Here is a 19,725-nt window from a genome sequence, read left to right as displayed (position 1 = left end):
ATATTTTCTAGAATTCAGGGTCACAGAAGTCTTAAGATTTGAAGTGTATTTTTTCTTGTTGTCAGTGAGGATGCCCGCAAACTTTTCACAGGGAGGATAGTGGTATGTAGATGCTACTAAAATAATACAAATCCAGACTAGAATGAACTAGGTAAGGCAAATAATTGCCATACTTTCTCAAATCCTGGCCTGGAAAAGTTCAAAGGCATTTGCTTGTGGTCATTCCTGTTGTAAGAATTGTCACTGCCATGTGAATACGGGTATTAGCTTTACCTCCAAGTTCAGTGGAGGCTGATAAATCTTCAAATGAACATAAAGGTTGGATGTGGAGCAGTGTAGTGTCCTGCCCTGTACAAACAGGCACTGAAAGCAAAAAGGTTTTCCTTATTTTGTGTACTGCTCAGCTGCCTGCTCCAGCTTGGAGAAATACACTTTTTTTGAGAGTACCTTTGAATTCTCTGGGTGAAGACTGTTGCTTGTAAGTTAGCTATAAAGCCAGATTAGCAGTAAATAAATACATAGCTTTCCATCTACCACTGTGGTGGCACAATGTGTTTTAACAGTGTGCACGTAGAAAGTGCAGTACTTCATGTTTTATGTCTCAGAATAAGATTTCCGAAGTACTTGTGTGAAAGGCACTTATTGACAATGGTGCTAGTATTCAACTCTTCGGCCCAGATAGGCGTATAGTTCTTATTTTTTACATTTTTAGATTTCCAGAATGGATAACAATCCAAGCCTAGGCAATGAGCCATGACCATGAGCCAGCACTGTGCCCTTGTGGCCAAGAAGGGAACTGCTGGAGAGAGTTCAGTGCAGGGCAACGAAGATGATTAAGGGAGTGGAGCACCTCCCTTATGAGGAGCTGGGGCTCTTTAGTTTGGAGAAGAGGAGACTGAGAAGTGACCTTATTCATGTTTACAAATATATAAAGGGTGAGTGTCACGGTGATGGAGCCAGGCTCTTCTCGGTGACAACCAACGGTAGGACAAGGGGTAATGGGTTCAAATTGGAACAAAAGAGGTTCCACTTAAATTTGAGAAGAAACATCTTCTCAGTGAGGGTGACAGAGCACTGGAACCAGCTGCCCAGGGGGGTTGTGGAGTCTCCTACTCAGGAGACATTAAAAACCTGCCTGGACACCTTCCTGTGTAGCCCCATCTAAGTGTTCCTGCTCTGGCAGGGGGATTGGACTAGATGATCTTTAGTCCCTTCCAATCCCTAACATTCTGTGTGATTCTGTGTGATTCTGTGTGAATATTTTTTCAATAACGGTAATTCTAGTTCTATTGGGGAAAACTAAGAAGCAATTTTAAAGGGTAGATTAATTTAAGTTTCCATGTTTATTAAACAAGTCCTGCATCTGCATCAGTAATTCAATTTCAAATTATTAAATTAAAAACTGTTTAAAATATATTCATTTTAAAGGTGAGTGTTTGCCACGAAAATATAAAAAGTTGATGTTTACCATTTAATCTAGACACAAGTGAAATAAAGTTTTTAATTCACTGCTTTCCTAATTGCATTAATACAATAAACTTAAATCTACTTCCACTTCCAGAGCTAAGTATCAATGTTTGTGTAGCTGGAATATGTTTTTTGACTTTGACAATCTGCTGTGTAAACTGCTGATTCAGGAGGAGGAACTTAAAATTTGAGATCAATATTAGCTAACTAACATTATTTTAGGCATTTTTTTTAAAAGTTTGGTTCCCATATCAGGTAAGTGTGGCATACACTGGGTATCTCTGCTATAATTGCTTAGTATCTGGAAATCAATACATTTTTAGCAAACAGAAGAATTAAAGAAGAAGTCAAAAGCCACTGCCAGGCTTTCCCTGAAGTAAACATGACCACCTAAAAAAGTAAAATTTATTCTTTGTTAGTAGCCATGCGTCTTTACTCGGTGTCTCAATTTCATTTTGCAAAGCTGAAAATCATCATAATAAAATTATTTATAAACTTATTGAGGGATTATTTTGAATAGGCCCACTTGAATTTTCACGTGTTATGTAGAAGGATGCTTCTAAAGGAAAATAAATCTCCTGTTACTTTACTTTAACAAGTTTATTTACCCTTTTTTTTTGTGGGTTTTTTTTGGTTACTGAACTAGGTGATCAAAACTGGATTGGAGATATGAGTGTTTATTATAATAATATTTAACAACACTTCTTGCCAACACTTTTTTTGTAATTACATGTGACTCTACTGACGTCAGCCTCTGAAGACTTTCCAGGTCTCCGGAAACTCTCCTGGTTTCACTTTGGAGTCTGGGGTGCCACTGTGACGCTATGAATAGAAGCAGTTCTAGCTCAACAAGTATGCAGGGAGAGAGGGCGGCAGTTTGAAGCCACAGGGTAAAATCTGGGCTGGCTTCCCAGCCCCACGCAGGCTGAGCTGAGCAGGAAGGAAGGCCCGAGTGCGAGCGGCTGGTGCGCAACTAGGGCTGAGTGGGCAGAGTCAAACAATGTTCTCCTGTGTAGAGTTCCTCTCCTAGTAAAGGACTGACAATGTGAAGAAAAACTCCTTGGGTAAGTGAAGGAGAAAGTGCCACGGCAGAACAGCAGTTTCTGACTGTTTTTTTTGTTGTGTCTGACTGCACGGACAGCAGTTGTTTTGGCTTTGTTTCTAGCGGTTTACAAGCTGTTGCCAAATATAGCTTTTGTTCCCTTAAGAAGTTTGTGGAATCTGCTTTGCTTTGCAGAGGTTAGCGTTTTGAAGAGATTTTGTTTACTTGTTTTTAAATCATGCTTGTTGTCTAGGTAAATAAAGATTAAATGTTTCTCAAGTGAAAAAAACAAACAAGTTTAATAGGATGAGACAGACGTGTATTTTAAGTAATGAAACTGTTCTGTTTTGGAACAAAGTACTGGCCTTTTTCTAAAATGTCGTCTTTCTGTGTTTATCTGTTTGAACTTTTTAAAGTTCACTGCCACTAGGAAGGACAGGGAAGTGTTACTTTCCCCATAGCTGTTTCTCCTCCAAATAGTTTTCTACTTAAACCAGAAATACTGTTAAGGCTGAATTCTGTAGTTTCTGCTACAGGTTACTCTTATTCTTGTAACAAGTTTATATGCTGGTAAAAATGTGACATCATTACAGAAGTCTGCTTGACAGTTCTAAAGTGCATACTTGTTTGGATCAGTTACCAGCACATAGTAAATGTTCTATTTACAAGGTCTTAGGAACAGACTTTATAATTTTTATTTTTCCTTTATGTTCTCTGTAGAGGAATGTGAAAATATGAGCCGTTATGACAGACAAGACAGAAATGCTAGGCAACATCAGGAAGGATTCTGGAAAAGAGCACCACAACAGCGATGGAATGCACAGGATCACTATCATCTTGGCCATACTGATCACTACATCCATGGTAAAAATGATTTGAACAGGTAAAGGACTTGTCTGTCTTCTCCCAAATGATTGAAATATTGTGATGAGAAATCTCTTTTGTCACTACAGGATCTCAAGTGATACTGAGTACAAGGCATTTTCAGAATAGTTGTCTATCTATAAATAGCGTGTCTGAGTGGGAGCATCACTGAGATTTATAACAATTTCCTTTCAAAACCTGTTTCTGTCACAGTTTGTAAAATTTGTTACTTGTGTTTATACGGTATTATAAATGCTTGACTAAATTACTATAGGTGTTCCATGGAAAAACATTACACTATCTTATTACTTGCACTTTGTAAGTTTGGACAGCTTTTTACTTATTCTTTTGTTTTTAAATGTAATCCTATAGTTCTTATAGGCTAGCTTGAATGACAGATTTTCTAGAAATCCCAATGAGCATCTGTTTTAGGGTACTGTAGTTAGTGTGCGAGAGATTTATGCAAGTGGGAAGGAAAGCCCAACATTTAAGTGAAATAGCATTGCCTTTGATTTATTTATTTTCTGCTCTATGCCACAGCATATACCCCATGTTACCTAAAACTTTCTCTCTTACTAAATGCTCTTCTAGCTCTAGTTTATCATCAATGTATTTTTTTGGTTTGGTTTTAATTTTGTTTTGCTTTGGTGGATTTGTTTGTTTGTTTGGATCTTTTAGGGGATCAAACTACCTAGAGTCTCCTGTTGGCCACTTGGAAACATATGGAGCACCAAATTTTTACCAGGGTCCTAGACAGCTGGTGGGCTTAACGGAGAATACTGTGATGCTTGATGAAATGACCCTCCGGCACATGGTCCAAGACTGCACAGCTGTAAAAACTCAGTTGTTGAAACTGAAGAGATTACTGCACCAGGTGAGCTGTTTAAATGGAACAAAAGCAGTAAAGCATGTTGGAGAGTAAGCCCAGATGGGCTGATGTTCTGTTTGGCTGTGTTAGATTATTGTCATTTCCTTTATACATTGAATTACAGTGTTCAAGATAGTGTGCACTTTTTATTGCTATTTAAAATAGTACTTGTTCTGCTTCTTTGGCATTTTACAGACTGGAAAAAATATTAATTATTGTTATTATGCTACTCTGAGGAAAATAATGTGAAATTAAAAAAAAAAAAAAACAAACAAAAAAAGCAGTGGATGTGAAGACAAGCTTTTTTCTTAAGATCCTAAAAAGCTGGGAGTAAAAACCAAAATATTAAAAATAATATTGAAATCAATCCCATTGATCAACCTTGTATTCAGCAAGTCAGTGCTAAGAGCTTTTTATTAAGGCTTTGTTTTCCTCATTCTATTTATGTTTGCTGTGTGTTTTGACAAGAAGCCTAGCAAATCCTGCTGGGTCACGTCTATTGGAAGTGCTCAAATCTAACCTTTCTAGTGTATGAAATCACTGAATTGCCGTAAGCTTTTAAAGAGTATTTTCGTTTCACCCTGAAACTTGGCAAATTGTGGGAGCTGGTAAATGCTGGATGACTCAGCAGCAGTATGGGATCTCAGCTACAAAAATGCCTTTGCTACCTTAAAAGCCTATCAGACTTTCTTTGGAGGCATATACAGATTAGCATTGGAAAGTATTTTTATGATGTTCTCTCTCATACTGGATTTAGTGCTGTTCTTTTCTAACAGGATAATTTAATGGAAATAAGTTTGCCCTAAAAATAAGACACTAAAACAAAATACAACAAAACAAAAAGCGAATTAACCTTGAGGCTAATTCCAGGGTGTGACTGTGCCTTTTAGAAATGTGATCGTTTGCTTCCTATGGTAACTGAGAATCCTGGAGGTGTTTTTGCACTGACAAAATCAGAAATACAATTGTATCAAAAACAATGTGGTGTCAGAAAGGGAAAATGTGTTTTTAGAGCCTAATGTCTGAGTAGCGGACTGCAGAACTGTGCCGCCCAACAGCCTCAAGCGTGCAATTAGTACATGAGATAGCAGAGAAATTTTTATCCAGAGCTTTTAATGCCTTTAACATAAGGATAATTAAGCAACTAGATAGATAATCTGTGTATGTGTAGTTCATTGTGTAAAGGTGTCTGCGTTATAGCCAAGTAGCGTGTGGCCTTGCAGAATACTGTGTTTTAAATCTTGATCTAGTTTATACTAGATAGACTTCTCTAAAATGCTACAGAATATAATCCTTGCCTCAAATAGCTCTGATTAAGTTTCTTGAAAAGAACTTATAGAAGAAACAGTTACTCCTAACATGTTCTTTAAAATTTGCTGCTTCTCTCGCTAAAATCTTGATCTTCCTCCCTGTAATAGCGCGTTTTGTAATAAGTATTATTCTTCCCTTCAAAGTGTCACGCATACTGCTCTGTATGTTCCTGATCCAACCACCCTCTGTTTTGATTCGCTGCTTCCAAAACTTAACACTGTACTTCTGAATGTTTATTTTCTACTCTCCTGTGTTATCCACCCTTTTAATTAAACAATATGAATAGTAATGTGAAAGTAAATTAAGCTGATGCAGAGGGGAAAACTTCAGACCTTTACTACCCTTATTTACTAAATAATTAGAGTAAAACTTTTATGAAACTTGTTTCATTATTTTTAAGTGTTAAAGTTTTCCTGAATATATTGAGCTTTATAATAACAGAAATGAATAAAAATATTGGAATTATTTTTTTTTCTTACTGTGAAGAACAGAAATGTAATTTAGAAAACAATTACATGAACTTTACTAGTCTGAACCCTGAACTAGGACTTGATCTCAGTCTGGATTCTGTGTCAGGCCACTTACAAATTGTTAAAAAGCAAGATGCAAGTTAGCTCTTTTTCAAACACTAGCTTTAGTAAAGGAAGCAGAAGTTCTTACATTTGCTTCACCTATATTATACATTTAAATGTATAAGTGTTACCTTTTTCTATGACTTTAAAGCAAAGTTATTTAATATGGATAGATAGAAAGGTGACTGTAGTCAGGTTTTAGGCATGAGGTCCCACAGGAACAGTTATAGTAGGGTAGTAAGGTATGGTAATTAAATTCAATTTTATACAAGTATCTAATCAACTGTAGTGTGACTTAGTGTAGAGCATACTCATACTCATGTAATGAGTGTGTATACCTGGCTTATTCCTAAGGAGGCATGATGTGCTATACTGGATTCATTGCTGTGACTGTAGCTCACATAACCATATAGAAGTTATCTTGAACATTACTAGCAGCATAGCTGCAACAGCATGGGTTGGGTGTTGCGTTCCCAGTTCTGCTTGGAAAACTAAGTAGCTATTTGAGTAGTGTGGCCTCCTCTGGAGGTGTGAACAGGATAACACTGCCAGCAGTACAGTAGCCGTGCTGTCTGCTGTTCCCCATGTACTGCCAGCTTTCTGTGTCTTCCAACAGTGAAATCAGGAACAGGAGTCCATCTCGTGCAGAGTTCTTTAGAATGTTCGCTGTAGTAAATATTCTTTGCTTTTGCAATAATGTTATACTGGGTCATCTGAAGTGAAAAATGTACATTCTTCTTGCACTAAATGCAGTTGTAATTATTTACAGGGAGATGTTGAACTACTGGTGAATGTTCTTAATGCCTAACTGGAGCACTAACTTTAAGAAGGAAATGCTTTGGATGTGTAACTCTAGTAATAATTGACATTTAAATGTTAATGCCTTTAAAATGCTGACTAAGGTACTTCATTTTCATGCTTAATAGTAAATAAGTTTTATTCTGATCTCAAAAATTTCTTTCTCCTCCTCAGTTTCTCAAACTTGCTACTTTAGGTTGAGGCTGCAAGGCTAATATGTTAGAATATCCTCATTTAAACAAGAATTGTACTATTTCTGATGGCCTGGTGCCTTTGATCTAGGCAAGGATTGTGCATTCTCTGTTGTAGTTTCCTCTGGAGACTGGCAGCAGTGATTCAGAACCACCCTGGCTTGTCTCAGATAAGCACTTACTGATATTTCAAGGAGGACTGAAACATGAAGCGGTTCACAGAACTCCGAGATCTGTGAAGCCCTTTTATCTGAGGGAGACAAGTTTTATACAGAATGTTCCTTTTGGCTTACCTTTTGTGAATGGAAAATAAATTCTATTTTGTGAGCACAAATCTTCATTGTAACTTACCAGATATGACTGGGCTATTTGTGTGAAGAGGTATGAATGAAAAAATGTCTGTAGTGCAAAATTGTTAAATGCACCAATGTGTTTTTTGCTGAGGCTTTAGATTAGTAAGTCACTTGCATACCTTTGAAGTACATATTCAATGTATTCTTTTCTTTTTGCATCTGATGAGATCTGTCAGATATATTTATCTTTTACAAGAAGCCTGAGGACAAGGAAGAAAATGATTTAATTCATTAAATAGAAAGGTTTTCTTGTGTCATGTATGAAGTTGTGTAAACTGCACCTACAATTGTTACTTGTTTTTTTTCTTAGCCACAAAATAGTTCCTCTTAGTGACTTAACTGTACTTGGAAAAAAACAGAAACAAAGAAATCAAAGAACAATAGCAAATAAAATTGGCAAACTTTAAGTTTAAACATTTAGTTAGCTGTTGGGCTATCATTGTAACTGTTTGACTGGAGGAAGTGGAAGCTGCATGACACTTGTTTGTTGCAATATTTGAATGAAACCACACTCAAAATGCCAAGCAGTCAGCAGGTAAATAGCACCTGTTTTAATAAACCTTGATAAACTTTAGAAACATTTAGCATTTTTCAACATATTAATGAACTATAGGTGCCAGAATGTGGAAAGAATTCTCAACGTGAAATTGGTAGTACACAATTAATAGTGTATTTTTTTGAAATCCTCCATGTTAAAAGGCAGGTTTTGCTGTAAGAGAACTGCTGAAAATGCATTTGCTTCTAATGGGTTGATTTTTGGAAAAGAAGAATTTAAAATATGCCAGTATAGTAAAAACAACTGCTGTCTTGGAGACAATATGGGAGATTTCTTCTGAGAGAGAATACCATTTATCTCTTCTGTTATTCTAGAAGTTCTACAATTTTTCTTTAGTTTTCAAGTGCTTTAAACTGAAGCCCACAAGTAATATCTCCCAGAGAAAGCAAGGGGAAAATGGAAGATGGAAAGGATAGGCAGTGAGAACACTGCACCATCTGTGTGCTGTAGAGAAGATACATGCTTACAATGTTGAAATATCTTCCAGGGACTATTATGATGTGTTTAGTCACAGAGCTTGACTTTTCTTTTGGTTGTGATTTTTTTTGTTTGTTTGGTTTTGGATTTTAATTTTTAAAACAGAGGCATTTAAAATGAGAACAGGTAACTGTTTAGAGGATAGGAGCAAAAACAAGCAAATGTGGCATTTTTGAGCTGCTGAACTGTTGATAAACAGAAATACAGCAGTGCTCTCAGCCAAACAATATATAGCAGGTAAACTGCTGCTGTGAATAATCAGCACAGTAGGTTAAAAGGTTTATTAGGCCATTCTTCACTAAATACTTGTATTTGGTACAGATGATTATTTTTGAAGAAGTGTCACTAAATAAAAATCAATGTTTAGTATTCTGTTTACCAAAAGCAGCAAGTTAATTCTTTGGTGAATTTGTAATGTAAAGTGAGCACCAGGGTTTGTGTGTCATTCATACTAAAGATTTCACACTTGTAAAATATTGGTATGAGAGCCTGTTAAGTCCAGCCACTCAAAAATGCAGGTTTCACTTTGTGGTTGTTTGGGTGAACTGTGGTGTACCTGTGACAGCCACAATGGAGGGTTATTCCCATAACCTCCAGCTCCTCTTCTTCAGGCATACTAAAAATGACAGATGCAGACTTAGGAATATAATAAAGTGCTTCAATTTAGACTGTAACACGGGTATGTAAAAGTGTTTGACATGTAGAAAATTATCCAGTGGAACAAGGTGCATGACAGTGTTAACACTCAGGGGAGAAAGGGTTGTTAAATATTTTACCTACATGCGCACTTAAAAATTTGGATATGTAACTCTCACTGAGTTAATTCTGAAACAAAAAAAATCAGCTGGTTTGTAGAATAATAAATTGGTATTGCTTTTCTCAGCAGATACCCTTTGAAAAGCTATATGAAGCTGGAATAGTATTCAGCATGAACTCAGGCTACTTTGATATCACAGTTGTAAAGCTTTAGACATTCCTCCGGATTTGGTGTATAGGCACCATGCTGATAAATGCTGAAATGTTAGTGTGATGGTGAATTGTATCTCTTCACATGGGTCTTCAAAAAGTTAGTCTAAAGCTTTTTATCAGAGCAACCTTGTAGTCTTTGAGTATTCTAATGTTTGAAGGGAATTTTTGTGTTGATTTCTTCCCCCTCCCACTCCTTGCAACCACCTGTTCCCTTTATGTAGCTATTAGTAAATTTAAGATGATTTTCTGAGTCTTGCTGGGTATTTTCTAATGGTTTCTGACTCCAGCTTTGCTGGAATTTTATAAGCCACTTTGAAACATATCCTGAGGCATGTGGGTAAGTCAGTTTATGACAGAGGGACCACCCCAAGCTGGCCAAAAGATGAAGTGTATGTAAGTGATTGAGTTGAAAACTGAAAACTACTGAAGACTATCCCTGCATAACTTATGTTATGTCTGCCACATAAGCCCTCTGTCACTTTACATACTGCAGGTTATTTTCATGCCTAAACTGCCAGTAATGTTTAAAAATAACTGTTCTAGGAAGGGCAGAATGTATGAGGTTTGAGATGTTTGTTGCGATGTTTTAAATTTAGGAAATAGTTACAAAGATTAGCAACTATTTTTTCCTTTTAATACTGTTGTTTTTTTCAAGCGCATTCTTCTGCTGAGGAAATTAGATTAAAATGTTTGCTGCTTATATTTATAAGTGCAACTTATTTTTCAGTGCACTTGATAAACATTTGGGTTTGATATGGCTAACAAACCTATCCAGAGTTCTTGGTTTTGCAAGCATGTTTTACATTTGGCACAAGATTAGCACAACTGCTCTGAAGACATGCTTGCAGTAGAATAAATAGTGTATTCCACTGTTGTAAAACTGTTAGTCAGGTGATAACCAACAGGTAACAGCTTTTTATATTGCCTATTGCAATGTGATGATACCTTTAAAAAGTTTATTGTAATTTTACCTAAAGATAAAAAGTATATGTTCTCTCAGTTTCCAAAGTGTGGTGATATCTTATCACATAATTTCTAGGCTACCAAAACCAGCATATGGGTATAACCAATTGCATTTGTTTTGCCAATTCTGTTGGTTTTTTTCCAATTATAAATTTTTTTTTTGCATGGATAGCCTTATTCTACTGATCTGTTTCCCCCCCCATCTCATTTTAGCATTATGATAAGCAAGAAAGAAAAGCAAAAGAAGAAAAGGTTTATAGATTAAACCTAGTATACATTCACAATAGAATCCTTAAGTTTCCACTGATAGTGTTAGAACTGATATTTTTTTTTCACTTGCTCTGTGTTCATTATATTTATTATGATAATTCAGACACTGGTAAGGGAATTGATGCAAGTGACCTTAGTTCTTGCTTTGCTAGCTGATATTGGTCGGGTATAGCACAGGCTGGAGTACTTCCTTTAAAGCACCAGAGAATATGTGGCACACTGGCTTTCCTTGCAATTATGTCTTAATCTGCTGTTGTAGATTCTTTTTTTATTTCTCCACTTGCATGCATTTTAGTGGGAATAGAAGGTATATCAAAGGTATCAGAGCTTAAAAGCCATGCAAGATACTTTTGCTTGAAATAGTTTGTCTTGTGTGTTGTTTTTTTTCCATTCCCATGATTACTCCCTCACAGTTATAACTGTGACTGATACACCTTTTCTTCTGAGTGTGTGTATTTGCTTTAATAGTTGTTTAACAGTTCACCATTTCTTATTTTAAATGTAGAATACAGGGTAAATATGAAATATAACCTGTTAATCTGTAAATGATTCTATAATTCTAATTGCTGCTAATTTCCCCTAGCATTTTAGAAATATTTTGGATTAAATTGGCTGTTTCTTTGTGAAATTACTGTGCAAATGATTTCAAAACACTGTATTAACACTTGTTCATAACAGACTATAAGCTGTTCCCTCATCAGCCTGTTACTTGCTGGTGATTTGCCCAGAAGGGTCAAGCAGCTACTTGTGAATTGAGTTCAACTGTGTGTTGGATGGTGGAAGCTGAAATGTTTGATTTGGTGAGGAGTCAGAAGCCTTGAAATGTGACTGCACTCACAATTAATAGTCTTTAGGAAAAAAAAATAAAGCCGAGAAGTTTTTAAAGAAACCAAACCTGCAAGATGACATCTAAGTGATGGTAATTAAATTTAGCTGTCTGTAGTATGGTAAAAGCAATTTGGATTTGTGTGATAGTTCTTACTATTTTTATCTTTTCAGCTTGGTGATAGTTGTGCTTATTTTGCCTCCAGGTAATGGTGACTATAGGAAGAAGTAAAAATGTAATTGCCAACATTTCTTCAATTTTAATTTCTTGCTCCTTTTTTTTTTTTGCTTCCAGACAATCTCATTGGTGTTTCTTTGCAGTTTAGTTAAAAATGTATAAGAAATGCTTCATCCAGATTAAAAAGCAAAGGAGATACCTTATAGACATAAAGAACGTAAATAGGTCTATTGTGCATTTTTTCCCTTAGTTGATTTTTAGTATTCGAGCTGCAGTTTTATTCTTGTGGTTTTAGGGAATTGCTGACTCAGTCTCAGATTGTTTTTGGTCAGGTTTTGGAATATGCTGCTTTTATATTCTGTAAATGAAAGTTTAGGCAGTGAGGTCACTGGGTAAAGAATCTCCCCTCTAAGAACCCTCATAAATAAAGGAGAATAAGGTAGAAGATTCATTGATTTATTTAAGAAAGTAGCAGATGGAGAAGATGGACAGAAAAGAGTTGGAAAAATCTTTTTACATCAAAGAAACGGGGGTTATGATCTTCCATAGCTGTAAAATACCTGTACTTTCATTATACTTTAGTTTTGTGGCTCTCATGGGTTGGACACAGCATGATGGTGCCAACGTGAGAATGTGTCCCAAGAATTCACCATCACTTGTTCAGTTTGTGCCTTGGGTCTGTAACCTACTGAACCTTTTCAGGATTGAGCACCACAGCTTCAGAGCTGCCTGTGCTTTTGTTGTGAGGGTGTGAAGTGCTTCAGAACATAACCAGGCAATCATCTTTTGGCAACTTTGGTTGTTTCTGTTTCTTCCTGTGGTGCTTAATTTCAGAATTCATGGCTGTCGTTGTAGGAGAATGAACACTCTTGTGTGGATCCAGTTTTTACCATTGATATTAAGTTCTGATGGCTGTGAATTAATTTTGTATTAGTCTGTCCAGTAGCAAATGTTACTTTTTTTTTTTTTAGTTAAGAATTCCTAGCTGAACTATGTTGGTTCTATATTTTGATATTGCTCAGACATAGTATTTGAATGGATACTGATGGAAATGAAGCTTTTAAGATCACATAGCATCACCTGATATAGAATCATAGGATACAATATATTTGAACACAATGGCTGTTTCTTGCCAGATTTTTGTGCCAAGTCAACACACTTGGCCGTAGCTGCAGCTGTTCTGTCAGCTTTGTGAGGAGAGGGAGGCTGTTCATGGCCCTTGTTTGGGCACTACACACATGCTGCAGCAGTGGAGGCTTTCCTGTTGGGGGGAAGAAAAAAAAGGAAAATTCCCAGTGAGAAAGGTCAAACTTTGTAACAGGTTCCCCAGAGGGATGATTTGTTTCCACCTTTAAAAGTGAGTTTGCAAAGGAGTTGTTTCAACAAGTAGTTTGAGCTTTTGTTCTTGTTTTTATTCTTTAATAGAACGATGAAAATGTGTCACTCCAGGACATTGCACTCTCAGTTCCATCAAGTCCAGAACCACAAGAAGCTGAGTCACCTTTTAAGGTAAATGACACTGATTTACTCTACAGAATAAGAGATACAAACCTGTTTGTGTTTAAAAAAGCACAGAGTTCTGTGTCACTGTGAAATACTGCTTCTTGCTTCTTGGATCTATTTAAATGCAACCTAGCAAGTGATCTATTGAAATAAACCTAGCAAGTGTTTATATACATTATCTTCTTAGTTTTGTGAAAATGGAAAGCTTTGAGCTATTAAAATACATACTTACAAATGCTAACACAGTTTAAATAATTAAAATAACTTTTTTTTGGTATTTGTAACAGTAGTGGGAATTAACAGCTGAAGAGTAACTTCTTTCAAAGATACTCTGCCTGCTAGATTAGTGTTAGAATTTAACAAGACAATTTTTGCTTTGAAGTGTAATCACACCATACTTATTCCCTTCATCTTTCATTACATTTATTGTTGACTTTAGTTTAAAATTCCTTCATCTAAAGTAAGTTTTCCCTGAGATAATGCAAGTATTGCAGACCTAACTGGAAAACAATGTGAACCCCACAAAGTCAAATATGTGTTTATTGGTTTAGAACGGGTATTAAAGGAAGAAGCAGTCGCATTGGATATTCCAAAAAGGATCATCTTTTATGGTCACAGACTTGAAATGTTGTGCTTTCTACAGTGCTAAGGTTTTATAGCATTGCTTGAGGCTCTTATTGTAAAATCAATACAGAAGGATGACTAATCCTGCACTGATGGTAGGGGAACAACACTTGCTGAAGATATAATGAAATTAGAAACACTTCTTGAAAGGCAAGAACGCTTACAGTCTTATTCCAGTTTGAAAGTCATCTGTCCATGTTGTGGTTTCAGGCGTTACGAGGTCTGCCAAAGCTGTAGATCCATATGCATCACTCTTTAGCAGCCCTGCTTTCTACATTATTAAAGTTTAGCCCTTCTTTTTTCTTTAATTGCTGACTGCTGCATTTGTGGTGCTTGTCATTCTACAATCAATCACCTCCCTCAAAATCTTAGACTTAATTCCTAGAGGAAAAAGTAACACTTTTTAACTTAATAACAAAAATTGCTGGGTTAAACTGACATATTGAATTGTCACTTCTTTACCTGATGCTGTCATGTGGTTTGAAAAACTGCCCAGCAAATCAGTCTGGGTGTTGTCCTAAAACAGTAACTAATAACATCTGCAGTGAAACTGAAATAGTGGATGTATGCTACTAAATGGAAGTGTGCCCCTTAATTTATGGCCTGGATATAATGGCACAGTTATAAAATGTGTTAAAATTAAGTTATGATGAAGAAAAAAAAAATTTTTTAATCATTCTTGGATATTTACCACAATTTTTTTAGTCTCTGAGCTTTGCGTAAAGTCTTTAGTTTTTAGTAGGATGTATTCAAATCAGTTGTGCTGCTGCATTCAGTAAACATAGTTGTGCTTATGTTTCTAAATGATTTTCTTTTTTTGTTTCTCTTATTTTATGTTAATGATACGTTCATTTAGTCTTTAACCTTTAGTGTTTTGCGTTGTTGTATAAAGAAGTATATAGATAGTATTTGGCTAGGGGTGTTCATCTTCAAGATGCCATTCACTAGTATAACAGATGAATTACTGCACCAAAAATGTAGCTGATTTACTTACTGTCGAGGGTTTTGATTGCGGGGTGACAATCAAACCCTGGTAGATGTATTGTTGACCTCCTCTCCCCCCGCTTCCCCCTGTTGCCCTTCCCTCTCCCCCCTTCCCACTCAGGACAGGTGATCGGGAAGAAAAGAAGGACAGAGAGAAGAGAGTTGGAAACATTAAAAGTGTTTTACTAATGCTACTAATAAAAAATAGAGAAAATAATACAAAATATACAAAACCAGTCTTGAAAGTCTCAGCAAGAGCAGAGCCAGCACCCGAAGTCCTGGATTGGACTCTGCAGCCAGCTGGAGCTGGATTCAGTCTCTCATTAGGCCTCAGTTCGCAGGGACGACTAGCAAGGTCCTCTCCTAATGTCGGCCATAAGCAAAAGAGAAAAAAGGGACGAGATCCTCATGATCTCCCACTTTTATATGAAGTATTCACGTGAATGGAGTGTTATACACAGTTGGTCAGTTTCTTGGTCACCAGTTTCTCATTGCCCCTCTTGCAAGATGTCCATCTATGCTTATCAATAACCTTGCATTCCATTGCTATGTTTACCAAAACATGTATCTAGTTCTCTAGGAAGATGCAGCTAATATGAAGGCTTTAGCTGACAGGCAAATTCACTAAAAGAGAAACTTGTTTTTTAACAAAACCAGGACACACATAGCCTGAAAATTTAGTGGATTGGCTCAACTGTCTTTTAAAGAGACTTCTAGTCAAGTTACAGCCCATCTCACCATGTGAATAAGGGGAGGAAACCACGTATTGATGTTACTGTCAGTCCTCTGTGAACATCTGATATAATGTCCTGCAGAAGTGTTGATTTAGATTGCGTAGAACTTACAGAAAACCTGTTATTGTTAACTGTCCCATTGCAGATGGACGATCTGCTGAATGAGATCAGGCAGCTTAAAGATGAACTGAAGAAGAAGGATGAAACAATCAACCAATTAGAGCATCAACTTGTAAGCATTACACTAAATGTTTAATGGTATTTAAAGTATGCACTGCAGAGTGTAACTTCAATAGGTAATTCTTATGAGGGCTTTAGGAGGACTAGAGGTCTAACTTTTTGCTATACTTTCATTATAGCCAAGGCAGATTTGGGTTCTGTTCAGACCCACCTGTCTCATGGAGTCTGTAACGTTTTGGTTAGCAGACCAATTCTACACATTCTAGTGTGTGTTCAGCTGTACACCTGGGACCTTTAATTCTGTAGGTGACTCATAATTTGTATGTGTGACACTAAGCAAAGATTTTTATATGATTGTTAGATATATTTCATTTCCAAAACAAACGCTTTAAATATACAATGGTAGAAGCTGTTCAGAAATAGCAATGAGCAAAGATAAGGCACTTTATGCTTAAACTGTGATAAAAATTAACAAGTATCAGGCCTATCATTCTGCTTGAAGTTTTGTTTTTCTCCCCTCTCCTTTTCCCTACTGTCCATTACTTCAACAAAGATTTCCACCACAGAATTTAAGGCCAAGTGAGGTAATATTCAAGGTTGATTCTTTTTTAAAACTAAACAATTTTGAATAGTAAGATTAAATTGGCCACATAAATACAAGTTATGGGGGCACTCTTATAATGAATCAGGTTGAGGCAGACACATACAAACAAAAATATCATATGCCTTTTCGCTTTTAGCTCTTGTTCTAAGTGAACTTCGGATTTTGCCATGCCTGTCTCTGCATTTGGTTGTGGTAAACTCACCTGCTGTGACAATTCTTGTAAAAGAGCCCCATGTTTTCAAGCCACAGCAAGATATTAAAAGTAGGGTAGGTGAAATGCCAAGGGATGCACACCATATTTATTTATCATGTCTGGAGACAGTCTTGCGTGACTCTAATGAAATCACTCCTTCCTGGTAGGCGATATACCTAATTACCGTAGTATCTGAAAACTTCGTCACAGCTAAGGAGCTCTGCTGTAAGGATGGCTAAAACTTTTATTAATAATTATTGAAAGGTGGCTTAAAGAATGTGGCGCTTCAGAAATCTAGGTGAATCAAAAACCCTTTCAAAAAGTCAAAATTTGTTCTAAATTATTTCTAAATGTATTTTGTGGTATATTTGTAGTTGTGCATCACTGTAAAGACTAGTTTTTACATTTTAATCATATTATGCTGCATTTCCAAGTAATACGTGATGTTTGAATACTGGATCTTGACTGTGCTTTTCAAGCATCTTAGTTATTTTCTAACTAATTCTCCTTTCTCTTTCTCTTTTTTTTGGGATGATTAAGGCCACTAAATGTAACTGCCAGAAAGACAGCCAAAAACCTAAAGGGACAGCGTGCTTGTATGCTGACAAATTTACGCAAACCTCCTGGAGGAGGAGTTCTGTGAGTAAAATGTGCCATTCCTTCTTGGATGTGACTTTCTGCATTTCATTCCCCAAGCTTATGACATTTGCTGTTATACCAGTTGGCATCGTGTGAGAGGTTCTGTGCTGTATGAGAGCGGCGTCCTTCTTCCGCTGCATTTCTTGCATTCTTTTGCAAGCCTTTTAAATAAATATTTGTTACAAACCTTTCTTTTAAAATAAGTAATTAAACTTTATAAATCTCTTATTAAAATAATCACCCTATGCACTATTTAAATTACAGTCAACCCAAGCTGTATATCTAATAATATATAAGATATTTTCCTATATCTTGATTTTAAAGTCATAGGTAGCTGTATATTTTGTTGTTGTTGTTTTTTTCTGGTTAAATTATCATCATTGTTGTGCTCACATTTGTGGAGGAAAAGCTACAGCATATTCTAAGCTTCAGTCCATAAGTGTAAAAACAAAAGTTAATATTTTTATTAATCATTTATTTGAAGAACTTGACTCATTAGAAAAATTATTGGGTGAAAATCACTTTGACAAAGGACATTGTCATTCCCATATGTTGTTGCATGGATCACATTTGCTTCCATTATTCATAACTTGGCGTTCTTCATGGAATACTAATAGAATAATAAAGATGGAGGTGGGACAACATTTGATATCATATATGGTAAGGAATTATTTTTGAATGGTGAGCAAGGTTTTTGTCAGTCGTCAGCAAATAGTCTTTGGTTCTTGAAGCTTGTGCTCTAGCTTGAGAATCTTAAGAGATTTCTTTAAAACATTAAAGGGTTAGATGTTTTTTGTTTGTTTTTACCCTGCCTGAAGTTACTTAATGTAAGATTGTAAGTAAAGATAGATCACTCCTGCTGTCCTTCTAAAGTAGTAGTGCTAGGATAGAAATACAACCCCACCGTGTGTTCACCAGGTGGTAGCAAACACCCTTGTCCTGTTGAGATGAAGCTATCCGACGGTTTCCTGTCTGATATGAACCTATGTATAGAGAACTTAACATTAAGTCACCTTTAGTTTGATCTGACACCTCTGTTCCAGAAAGTATGTGTAAGATGTTTGATGTTTATCTCATTTGTTCCTCTTTTCCTGTTACGTTGTAGCTTTTGAGCCCTTGTATTGTTTTTGTTTTCCAAGTTTTAGTTTCTTATCCTGGTGATCTTCATTTGATATTTTTGTGCGTTACACTGTTACTGGGTTAGTGGCTATTGTTTCAGTGTTCTTTTTTTTTAATATCATTTTCCACAAATTCAGAATCAGATTAGTAACTATTGAAAGTTAGTTGCAAACTACAGAAGCTTTTGTTCAAGCAATCCGTGGTATTAATTGATAGGACAAAGCCATTGGAGAAGATAGTGAATGGGGATTTTTATCTCAGGTAAAAGTCATTTAGCCCAATTGTCTGGCTCGGTCAGGTTGAAGGATATTTCTTCTAAATTATTTAGTAGCTTTGTTAAAAACAAAACTTTTTTGTCCTGAGGAAATTTGAGTTAAGGGAAAATATGGTGTGCTTTTGTTGTTATTGTTGTGTTGTTTTGTTTTGTTTTTAAGTTTCCCTGCTGTATCTTCTCCTGTATTCATGGTTGGGTGTGTGTATGTGTGTGGATATATATACATATGTATATGGTACACATACATATGTGTGTAGGTGTATGCTCATTACATGTGCATTATAAACATCTCATTAGAAATTATAAACATCTCATTATAAATTGATAGGAGCTCCTTAATGTGGGATTTCTTAAAGGGCATTGATATGTTTCCTGGCATGGCTTAATAGAGGTATAAATGTTCAAAAGGCCTTGGCATGAAATCGTTGTTGATCTGGAACCCAGTGACATAAACTGTCACTTACCATAGGAAGGAGAGACAATTGGCTTTATTTTCTTGAGGCAGGAGTACAATAAATGGAAATAGCAGGAGACACCTGAGTAAAATGCATTCTCACTAAAGAAAACCTCTTACAGAAAATAATGTTGGGCTTTAGTAACATTCCTGTTCAGTTTAATATAATTATCTTGAACTGAGAGCACAGGCTGGGAGAAATCACATTTATTAATCCTAAATGTGGTATGACTTATGAAATGTAGTTAATGTTTATGAAATGAAGATTTTTATGTAGGCTATGCTTTTAAAAAAACCAAATAGTAATTGAAATCTTGGCAGTAAGAGTACATCTGCTTGGAGTCATAAGTTTCTTGCTTCTTTAAGCTTGTTAATAGTTATCAAAGTTGATGAATTTTCAACTAGTTTATTTTTTCCTTAAAGTTTTGACATGTAAGTAACTTTAAATGATGGTGAATATCAGGAAGTTACTTTAGAGTATCATAACTTCCAAGATTATTCTGATAGTTTACAAATTCTAGCAGACCTGATACAGTATTGATTCAAGAAGCATAAAAAACAGTCTAGGAACACACAAGAATTTATTGTTTCAAGAAATACTTTAAAGGCTTCCAGAAATGTGCTTAACCAACACTGTTAATGTAGTGTTTTGTAAAGAACAGATGATAGAATAAACTAGGAAAAAGCGAGAGGGGAAATCGGTTATTAAAAGA

At 36.0% G+C, this 19,725-nt stretch overlaps 1 protein-coding gene across 10 annotated transcripts in view; it reads left to right on the top strand.

The window, feature by feature from the left end:
- Positions 1-19,725, top strand: part of CCSER2 (coiled-coil serine rich protein 2) — a 73,356-nt gene that overhangs the window by 34,710 nt on the left and 18,921 nt on the right. For all 10 annotated transcript variants that reach the window (XM_065067794.1, XM_065067792.1, XM_065067795.1 and 7 more), the window contains 5 exons: positions 3,230-3,392; positions 4,052-4,247; positions 13,130-13,213; positions 15,695-15,781; positions 17,067-17,165. In XM_065067794.1, the coding sequence (XP_064923866.1) occupies positions 3,230-3,392; positions 4,052-4,247; positions 13,130-13,213; positions 15,695-15,781; positions 17,067-17,165 (629 nt within the window). The remainder of the gene's footprint in view (positions 1-3,229; positions 3,393-4,051; positions 4,248-13,129; positions 13,214-15,694; positions 15,782-17,066; positions 17,166-19,725) is intronic.

Source organism: Columba livia, chromosome 6, assembly GCF_036013475.1.
Source record: "Columba livia isolate bColLiv1 breed racing homer chromosome 6, bColLiv1.pat.W.v2, whole genome shotgun sequence".
Lineage (NCBI taxonomy): Eukaryota > Metazoa > Chordata > Aves > Columbiformes > Columbidae > Columba > Columba livia.
This window is presented reverse-complemented; position numbering and strand designations above follow the sequence as displayed.